The sequence below is a fragment of the Lagenorhynchus albirostris genome, chromosome X (genome assembly GCF_949774975.1).
Source record: "Lagenorhynchus albirostris chromosome X, mLagAlb1.1, whole genome shotgun sequence".
In the NCBI taxonomy this organism is placed as follows: Eukaryota; Metazoa; Chordata; class Mammalia; order Artiodactyla; family Delphinidae; genus Lagenorhynchus; species Lagenorhynchus albirostris.
In genome coordinates, this window is record NC_083116.1 from 12,573,950 (window position 1) to 12,585,314 (window position 11,365).

An 11,365-nucleotide genomic window follows, 5' to 3' on the forward strand; every position below is an offset into this window, starting at 1 on the left:
ATTGTTTCTTATGTGAATTACAACCTTCTGTCATTCTGTAAACTGATTCTAGGCCTTCCCTGTGGGATCCACAGAATAAGACTCCAAACCAATCATTTACAAGTTGAAAAGTAGCAAAGGAGTTGAAGTTGGTGCTTCTGGCTTTACCTCCACATTGCCATTCTTATTGGCTTATGTCAGCAGAGAGAGCCGTTGCTCAGAAGGCAAGCATTTAAGCAGAGGTTTTGATTCCTTTATATAAAGCATTTGGTATAGCATTTAGGGAGTGAGTCTAAATTAACTTTCAGTTTTTGAGACCAGTTTCACAGATAGCACACACAACTAGGTGACACAATAGGGATTACTAGAGAGCTATCCATCAACTCTCAGCCTGCAAAGAAGATTGCAGTGGGGCACTGCCTCCGGGCTGGAGATTTGGGACATTTATGGGTAGTCCAGACCAATCTGTCATTGCTTCGCCAGAGAGCCTATTGGAGAGACCTTTGAATGACAAGATTGACTTTTAATCCCATCAGAAGACATGTACTCATTCATTCATCCATTGAAAAGGCATTTATGGAGGGCTTTCTATGCCCTAGAAGTTAGGGATACGATGATGGCCCACTGAGGCGGGGGGGTATATACATCAAATAAAGAATTACCCAAAGTAATAGATGATTCTAAACCGTGATGAGTGATAGAAGGGAAAGTTACAGATTATTTTCAGAGCAGGTCTGACTTAGTTGAGGTTTTCAAGGAAGGCTTGCCTGACATTTGAGTTAACATATAAAGGATGAATAGGAATGAACAGTAAGATGCAGAGATGGGGGAAGCATTCCAGACAGAGGCAGCAGCATCGGCAGATGCCCCGTGGGAGAGAGGTGTAAGAGAAAGCACAGAATATTCAAGGAACTGAGAGAGGGCTGCTCTTGGTGAAATTCAGAGACTAGGGTATGGTAGAAGGTGAAGATGGAGAGGTCATAGGGCCAGTCCGTGAAGGGCCTGGCAGTCTGGAAAGCCCTGTGCAACTCTTGTCTTCTGTAGTTTCCCTCACAAAGTCTCTGCTCTTTTCAGCAAATGCCATGGTCATTCCTCACCTTCAGTTCTTTCCTTGTACTGTTCTTGTCCCGGGAACATTCTCCCTATCATCCATCTCTTACGCAAAGCCTTACTCATCTCGTTCCCTGAACTTTGGCATCCAGAAAGTGGAGGTGGAAGGCAAAGGGCTCTCATGTATATTACACACTTGCTCTTCACCGAGCATCGTGCTGAGTGCTTCATACGTATGATCTTTAACACCCCTGCCCTAACACTGTGAGGTAATGCCCTTCCTACCATCTTACCGAGGAGGAAATTGGCACTCAGAAATCTTGAATACTTGGTCCAATGTCATATAGCTTAACTAATAAACCCAGATGAAAATTCAGGCTTGCCTGACTCCAAAGATACTGCTCTTTCTTACACATCAAGTTGCTTCTATCGCCTTTCTCATTGTTCATTAACCTCCCAGTAGAAGTGCCCTGGCTGTTCTCATTTTGACGTTAAAATTACCATTTGAAACATCAGTTGCTGGTATCAGTGGGAGGACATCCAGTGCGGGTCTAAGTTCCTGGGCATAAGAGCCTCATTCGTGGTTCGTAATGCTCTTATAGCCACAAGGAAGCAGATGCCGTCATTCCACACAACATCTACTTTGCTATCACCTCTTGAAAGTAGGCACTTAATGCAAGTGTTTGTCAGAATTTTCTAAAGAAATTTACATAACCTTTATGAAGTTCATCTACCTATTGACCAGTCTGGGCACAAAGTCACAGTCAAAGAAAGAAGATTCTGAACATCAAGAAAAAGATGTAAAAAACAATGTAATTAGCATTATAGATGTTGTCTCAGAAGTATCCAAAGGTCCCCATTCCAATCTCAGTGTACGCCACACCTTCATGAAGTTCTTTCTGAAACTTCTTCCTCCCTGTCTTTCTCTCTCAATTGCTTACCCCCAGTACAGGTGCCCCAAACTCTCTCATTTTTCTTTCTCAACCTCTCCAAAACCTTCCCCAAACCTAGCCTGTGCTGCCTACTCTGGTCTTGTTCTTTCCTCTCGTCTTCAGGATTTATTCATCTCTTTCTTGCCAGTACCTTTCTGCTCTGTCCAATGTAAATCCTTCGAGTGGTCTCAGTGGTCAGGATGGCAGAAAAAGGATCTTTACAAATCAGGATGAGCAGGAGATGACCTGAATGTCTGTTTTCATTTAGGTAGTAGTTCATTTTTTTCCTTCATATTTATTTTTCTGTGTCCGTTTCAAAATTCTTTCAACTTAAAGTAGTAACATTATCCAAAGTGATCAGTAGTTTGTTTTCCGTTTCATCTTCTTGGCAGAGCCTGTCAGTACTCATGGACAGCCCCGAGCTACCCTACACTTCTCAGCATCCCTTTGCAGCTGGATTGGCCATGGACTAGTTCTAGTCTATGGAGTTTGAGTGGAAATGACATGTGTCACTTGTGCACCTAGATGGGTGAGTATCCAGTTTGCCTTTTCCAAACTCTTGCCCCTGTTTGCTGTCTGGATAACACTAGTGTGACCTTGAAGCCACCAGATGGAAGCACTCTGAGTCCTTGAGTCACTCCCTGGAAGAGAATTAATCCACATCCGACTGTAATGTGAGTGAGAAATAAACCGTTGTTGCATTGTTTGTTTTAGTAGCTAGTGCTAATTAAGCTAATATATTATTTTTTTATATTTTAATTAAACTCATTAATAAGTTCGTAATTGTAATGAAGTCCACTTTATCAATCTTTTCATCTGTAGTTAGTACTCTTTATGCTCTAAGAAATTTTTGCCTACCCCAAGGTCATGGAGGCATTTTCTGATACTTTATTTTAGAAGTTTTATTGTTTTGCCTCTTACATTTAGGTCTACCACCTATCTCAAGTTAATTTTTGTATACAATTCGAGGGTCATGGTTAACTTTCCATATGGATATGCAATTAACCCAGCACCATATATTGAAAAGATCATCCCTCTCTCCTTGGGTTTCAGTAGCGCCTTCACTGAGTATCACATGTAGCAGACAGTCTCTAAAATGGCTCCATGGATCCCCACATTCTTTTTTTTCTTTTCTTGGCTGCACCACGTGGCATGCAGGATCTTAGTTCCCTGACCAAGGATCGAACCTGTGCCCTCAGCAGTGAAAGCCCGGCATCCTACTGGACTGCCAGGGAATTCCCAGTGACTCACTTCTCATGAACAGTATATGGCAAAAGTGACTGGAGTCTCTGTGATTAGGTTACAAAAGACCACGACTTCCATTTACTCTCTCTTTCTCTCCCTCTTCAGTAAAGAATTTTGTATTCTCGCCTTGTAATCTGGTGTGCGCTGTGCTGAGGTTGGAGGGAAGGGATGTCATGGGTCTGCAAATGGTATAGTTTGGTTGATATTGCTCAGAAGAAGATGGTGCTGGAAAGGTATCCCCCTGACAGTTGGATTATTAGGGGGTGCCTCTACTGGTTACCTGCAGGAGAAGACATCACAAACAAGCGCTCAGGTGCAAGAGACAATCAAACCGAATCCCCTGGTGCTGCGCTAGGTTGGCAAGGATGCCTTTTATGTCAAAAAGGGGAGAGCCTACCACATCTGGGTTACATGACAGGAAGCCTAATTTATTCAGCTTTTGTTATCTGGAGTTAACCTTCTGTCAAAAGTATTACCACATATAAAATAGACTTATTTTTTCTGTCTTTATAAGATTCTGCTTAAGAAAAATCTGAGGTGTCAAATTTCATTTTCCAGCAGCGTCAGTTTACTGCAAGATAAGATGTAAATCAAATAAATATTTCTTCGTCCCTATCCCTGTCATCCCTCCTCCCATCTGGACACAAGACATATATTTAGAATATCAGTGAGAGAGATGGGTGGGCGGGGCTTGCAAAAGAATCAACATGCCTTTAGCTAGAGACTTACTACATTCATCGTTGGAAGAGGAAGAGAAAAAACAGAAAAAGAAATGGCTCATTCAAAGTCCAAATTCTTATTTTATGGATGGAAAATGTCCAGGTTGCTGCAGGATTGCCAGGGTTTGTAGCCATTCCCACGTGGTGGTGCTTTGTGTAGGTTGTTCAGCAGAGTTGTGCCAGCTGATGGGAGGAAGGGCCAGGCTCACAGAAGGGTGTTCATGGAGAAGACAGCGCCACTAGTGACCCCACAACTTCCTGAATTTGGGTGGCATCGCAGAAAGCCTTATTGGTTGTGTAATTCTAGTTAATCTGTCAAGATAAGGTAATGATGTTTAATTCTGTAAGGTCTACAACAGTGATCTCCTATTTTGGTGTCAGCTTGTCAGTACTTTTTGATTATGGGCAAAAGCCAAGAATATAAATTTTCAGAGTCCAGAGAACTTGCCGCTTTTCTTCCTGATAAGTAAGCTAGTCCGCTGCTGCGTCACCTTTCTCCTGATTTACGAACAAGGTTCCAAACACCAGGGGCACAAGTCACAGTGGTGGCTGGAGTGTGGCTGACTTTATCATGGGAAAATTTCAATCAAACCAGTTCCTCTCATTTTATTTCACAATTTCCCGGGGTCCCAGGAATTCCCCAGTCCTCTAATTCTGGCAGGAGGAGCAGAAGGTATTTTTCAGTCTCTGTTTTGCCGTTTATTCACCTAATGCGCTTGGGTGCATCCTTAGCCCCATCCTCTTCACTGGGCGTGTGCTGCTGCTCACAGACAGAGTGCAGGGCTCCCAGATTCCATCAGAGTCTGTACAAAGGGAGGGTCACATGAAAAAGAAAGGAGAGCTTCAGTTAGTCTCTTTGGGCTGGGTTGTCTTTCTTGCGAAGGATTGCCAGGGAGGGGAAAGCACTAGGGAGGCCCTTTGCCACTTCAGGCGAAAGCAAAATAGAGCAATTTCACTTCCATTTCCTGGGAGCATGGCACGATCCCGAGCCCCTTACATCCTGTCATTTAATCCTCACTACAACTCTGTGAGGCAGATAGTATTATTTCAGATAAGAAACTGGGCTACACACAGAAAAATTAAGAACTGGTATGAAATTGCATAGTTAGTAAGTAGTAAATCCAGGGTTTGAACCCAAGTCTGTCTGATTCCAAGGTCCATTCGCATAACTCATGTGATGCTGAGTTGTTACAGTAATTCGATGTTCAAGGGAGCAAATGGTAGTACATTTCACAGTGGGAAAATATGCAGCCGTTACAAAAATGATAAAAATATGGAAACGTATCCGATATATATTTTTAAAATTTTTATATTAAAAATGCCCAACAATCACTACATGTCAGCCACAGTTCTAGGTGCCAGGGAATACAAATACCCTGCCCTCACAGAGCTTGTCACTGGAAGGTTCGGCTCGGGCAATAAACTAGCACCAACGCTGTCATTACTGCTTGCAGTAACTGCAGTGAACAAAATGAAATGGAGCTCTGGGATTGGAGGGGGTGTTTCAGCTTGGGTAGAGCGGGAAGGCCTCTCCAAGGAGGTGAGATCTAAGTGACGAGAAGAAGGCAGGCATTGTGCATTTCAGGGGGTGGGGGACGGCAAGTACAAGTGCACCGAGAAGGGGAGAGCACATATATTGCTGGGACAGAAAGAAGAGAACTGGGGCTCAGGTGTTGTGGGCAGACTGGGGGCAGCAGTGGGGGAGTGGTAGGAGATTTTAGGGGCTAGCAGGGGCCAGATCATACAGGACCCGGCAGGCCACATTAAGGAGTTTGGATTTTATTTTTAGAGCTGTGGAAAACCAGTGCTGTGTTGTAAGTAGGGAAGGAATATGATCTGGCTGCTTTGTAAGGATTGAAATGTGACAGCGCAAGAAGGGCAACAAATGAAGAGGAAATAAGCAGTCTACCTGAAAAAGAATTCAGAATAATGATAGTAAAGATGATCCAAAATCTTGGAAATAGAATAGAGAAAATGCAAGAAACATTTAACAAGGACCTAGAAGAACTAAAGGTGAAACAAGCAATGATGAACAACACAATAAATGAAATTGAAAATACTCTAGATGGGATCAATAGCAGAATAACTGAGGCAGAAGAACGGATAAGTGACCTGGAAGATAAAATAGTGGAAATAACTACTGCAGAGCAGAATAAAGAAAAAAGAATGAAAAGAACTGAGGACAGTCTCAGAGACCTCTGGGACAACATTAAACACACCAACATTGGAAATATAGGGGTTCCAGAAGAATAAGAGAAAAAGAAAGGGACTGAGAAAATATTTGAAGAGATTATAGTTGAAAACTTCCCTAATATGGGAAAGGAAATAGTTAATCAAGTCCAGGAAGCACAGAGAATCCCATACAGGATAAATCCAAGGAGAAACATGCCAAGACACATATTAATCAAACTGTCAAAAATTAAATACAAAGAAAACATATTAAAAGCAGCAAGGGAAAAACAACAAATAACACACAAGGAAATCCCCATAAGGTTAACAGCTGATCTTTCAGCAGAAACTCTGCAAGCCAGAAGGGAATGGCAGGACATATTTAAAGTGATGAAGGAGAGAAACCTACAACCAAGATTACTCTACCCAGCAAGGACCTCATTCAAATTTGATGGAAAAATTAAAACCATTACAGACAAGCAAAAGCTGAGAGAGTTCAGCACCACCAAACCAGCTTTACAACAAATGCTAAAGGAACTTCTCTAGGCAAGAAACACAAGAGAAGGAAAAGACCTACAATAATGAACCCAAAACAATTAAGAAAATGGGAATAGGAACATACATATCGATAATTACCTTAAATGTAAATGGACTAAATGCTCCCACCAAAAGACACAGACTGGCTGAATGGATACAAAAACAAGACCCATATATCTGCTGTCTACAAGAGACCCACTTCAGACCTAGAGACACATACAGACTGAAAGTAAGGGGATGGAAAAAGATACTCCATGCAAATGGCAACCAAAAGAAAGCTGGAGTAGCAATTCTCATATCAGACAAAATAGACTTTAAAATAAAGAGTATTAGAAGAGACAAAGAAGCACACTACATAATGGTCAAGGGATCGATCCAAGAAGAAGATATAACAATTGTAAATATTTATGCAACCCAACATAGGAGCACCTCAATACATAAGGCAAATACTAACAGCCATAAAAGGGGAAATTGACAGTAACACATTCATAGTAGGGGACTTTAACACACCACTTTCACCAATGGACAGATCATCCAAAATGAAAATAAATAAGGAAACAAAAGCTTTAAATGATACATTAACCAAGATGGACTTAATTGATATTTATAGGAAATTCCATCCAAAAACAGCAGAATACACATTTTTCTCAAGTGCTCAAGGAATATTCTCCAGGATAGACCATATCTTGGGTCACAAATCAAGCCTTCGTAAATTTAAGAAAATTGAAATTATATCAAGTATCTTTTCCGGCCACAACGCTATGAGACTAGATATCAATTACAGGAAAAGATCTGTAAAAAATACAAACACATGGAGGCTAAACAATACACAACTTAATAACGAAGTGATCACTGGAGAAATCAAAGAGGAAATCAAAAAATACCTAGAAACAAATGACAATGGAGACACGACCACCCAAAACCTATAGGATGCAGCAAAAGCAGTTCTAAGAGGGACGTTTATAGCAATACAATCTTACCTTAAGAAACAGGAAACATCTCCAATAAACAAGCTAACCTTGCACCTAAAACAATTAGAGAAAAAAGAACAAAAAACCCCACAGTTAGCAGAAGGAAAGAAATCGTAAAGATCAGATCAGAAATAAATGAAAAAGAAAAGAAGGAAACAATAGCAAAGATCAATAAAACTGATCTTTGAAAAGATAAACAAAATTGATAAACCATTAGCCAGACTCATCAAGAAAAAAAGGGAGAAGACTCAAATCAATAGAATTAGAAATGAAAAAGAAGTAACAACTGACACTGCAGAAATACAAAAGATCATGAGACATTACTACAAGCAACTCTATGCCAATAAAATGGACAACCTGGAAGAAATGGACAAATTCTTAGAAATGCCAAGACTGAATCAGGAAGAAATAGAAAATATGAACAGACCAATCACAAGCACTGAAATTGAAATTGTGATTAAAATTCTTCCAACAAACAAAAGCCCAGGACCAGATGGCTTCACAGGCAAATTCTATCAAACATTTACAGAAGAGCTAACACCTATCCTTCTCAAACTCTTCCAAAATATAGCAGAGGGAGGAACACTCCCAAACTCATTCTACGAGGCCACCATCACCCTAATACCAAAACCAGACAAGGATGTCACAAAGAAAGAAAACTACAGGCCACTATCACTGATGAACATAGATGCAAAAATCCTCAACAAAATACTGGCAAACAGAATCCAATTACACATTAAAAGGATCATACACCATGATCAAGTGGGGTTTATTCCAGGAATGCAAGGATTCTTCAAAATACGCAAATCAATCAGTGTGATAAACCATATTAACAATTTGAAGGAGAAAAACCATATGGTCATCTCAGTAGATGCAGGGAAAGCTTTCAATGAAGTTCAACACCCATTTATGATAAAAACCCTCCAGGAAGTAGGCACAGAGGGAACTTTCCTCAACATACTTAAGGCCATATATGACAAACCCACAGCCAACATCGTCCTCAATGGTGAAAAACTGAAAGCATTTACACTAAGATCAGGAACAAGATAAGGTTGTCCACTGTCATCACTCTTATTCAACATAGTTTTGGAAATTTTAGCCACAGCAATCAGAGAAGAAAAGGAAATAAAAGGAATCCAAATCAGAAAAGAAGAAGTAAAGCTGTCACTGTTTGCAGATGACATGATACTATACATAGAGAATCCTAAATATGCTACCAGAAAACTACTAGAGCTAATCAATGAATTTGGTAAAGTGGCAGGATACAAAATTAATGCACAGAAATCTCTGGCATTTCTATACACTAATGATGAAAAATCTGAAAGGGAAATCAAGAAAACACTCCCATTTACCATTGCAACAAAAAGAATAAAATATCTAGGAATAAACCTACCTAAGGAGACAAAAAACCTGTATGCAGAAAATTATAAGACACTGATGAAAGAAATTAAAGGTGGTACAAATAGATGGAGAGATATACCATGTTCTTGGATTGGAAGAGTCAACATTGTGAAAATGACTCTACTACCCAAAGCAATCTACAGATTCAGTACAATCCCTATCAAACTACCACTGGCATTTTTCACAGAATTAGAACAAAAAAATTTCACAATTTTTATGGAAACACAAAAGATCCCGAATAGCCAAAGCAATCTTGAGAATGAGAAATGGAGCTGGAGGAATCAGGCTCCCTGACTTCAGACTATACTACAAAGCTACAGTAATCAAGACAGTATGGTACTGGCACAAAAACAGAAATATAGATCAATGGAGCAGGTTAGAAAGCCCAGAGATAAACCCATGCACATATAGTCACCTTATCTTTGATAAAGGAGGCAGGAATGTACAATGGGGAAAGGACAGCCTCTTCAATAAATGGTGCTGGGAAAAGTGGACAGGTACATGTAAAAGTATGAGATTAGATCACTCCCTAACACCATACCCAAAAATAAGCTCAAAATGGATTAAAGACCTAAATGTAAGGCCAGACACTATCAAACTCTTAGAGGAAAACATAGGCAGAACACTTTATTACATAAATCACAGCAAGATCCTTTTTGACCCACCTTCTAGAGAAATGGAAGTAAAAAGAAAAATAAACAAATGGGACGTAACAAAACTTCAAAGCTTTTACACAGCAAAGGAAACCATAAACAAGACCAAAAGACAACCCTCAGAATGGGAGAAAATATTTGCAAATGAAGCAACTGACAAAGGATTAATCTCCAAAATTTATAAGCAGCTCATGCAGCTCAATAACAAAAAACCAAACAACCCAATCCAAAAATGCACAGAAGACCTAAATAGACATTTCTCCAAAGAAGATATACAGACTGCCAACAAACACATGAAAGAATGCTCAACATCATTAATCATTAGAGAAATGCAAATCAAAACTACAATGAGATATCATCTCATACCAATCAGAATGGCCATGATCAAAAAATCCAGAAACAATAAATGCTGGAGAGGGTGTGGAGAAAAGGGAACACTCTTGCACTGCTGGTGGGAATGTGAATTGGTTCAGCCACTATGGAGAACAGTATGGAGGTTCCTTAAAAAACTACAAATAGAACTACCATTGCTGTCATAACCCAGCAATCCCACTACTGGGCATATACCCTGAGAAAACCATAATTCAAAAAGTGTCATGTGGGCTTCCCTGGTGGCACAGTGGTTGAGAATCTGCCTGCTAATGCAGGGGACGCGGGTTCGAGCCCTGGTCTGGGAAGATCCCACGTACCGCGGAGCAACTAGGCCCGTGAGCTACAACTACTGAGCCTGCGCGTCTGGAGCCTGTGCTCCGCGACAAGAGAGGCTGCGATAGTGAGAGGCCCACGCACCGCGATGAAGAGTGGCCCCTGCTTGTCACAACTAGAGAAAGCCCTAGCACAGAAATGAAGACCCAACACAGCAAAAATAAATAAATTAATTTATAAACTCCTACGCCAACATCTTCTTTAAAAAAAAAAAAAAAAGTGTCATGTACCAAAATGTTCATTGCAGCTCTATTTACAATAGCCAGGAGACAGAAACAATCTAAGTGTCCATCATTGGATGAATGGATAAAGAAGATGTGGCACATATATACAATGGAATATTACTCAGCCATAAAAAGAAACGAAATTGAGCTATTTGTAATGAGGTGGATGGACCTAGAGTCTGTCATACGGAGTGAAGTATGTCAGAAAGAGAAAGACAAATACCGTATGCTAACACATATATATGGAATTTAAGAAAAAAAAATGTCATGAAGAACCTAGGGGTAAGACAGAAATAAAGACACAGACCTACTAGAGAAAGGACTTGAGGATATGGGGAGGGGGAAGGGTAAGCTGGGACGAAGTGAGAGAGTGGCATGGACATACATACACTACCAAACGTAAAACAGATAGCTAGTGGGAAGCAGCCGCATAGCACAGGGAGATCAGCTCGGTGCTTTGTGACCACCTAGACGGGTGGGATAGGGAGGGTAGGAGGGAGGGAGACACAAGAGGGAAGAGATATGGGAACATATGTATATGTATAACTGATTCACTTTGTTATAAAGCAGAAACTAACACACCATTGTAAAGCAATTATACTCCAATACAGATGTAAAAAAAAGTCTATAACTTTACAAAAAAGTCATTTTTAATGCTTACAATAGATGAATTTTGTATTATGTAAATTATCCTGCCATAGAAGTGTTAAAACTTAAATAAACATTTTTATAAAGGCTGACGGAGGCCCAGTCTGGGAAGCACGTTTGTCCTAATGCACC

General features: G+C 40.4%; 1 protein-coding gene across 1 annotated transcript; it reads left to right on the forward strand.

Moving 5' to 3' along the window:
- The first annotated feature begins 3,913 nt into the window (after positions 1-3,913).
- Positions 3,914-4,168, forward strand: LOC132513646 (small ribosomal subunit protein eS27-like). The gene has a single exon (XM_060138158.1). The coding sequence runs from the start codon at positions 3,914-3,916 to the stop codon at positions 4,166-4,168; it is 255 nt and encodes an 84-aa protein (XP_059994141.1).
- The last annotated feature ends 7,197 nt before the right edge of the window (positions 4,169-11,365 follow it).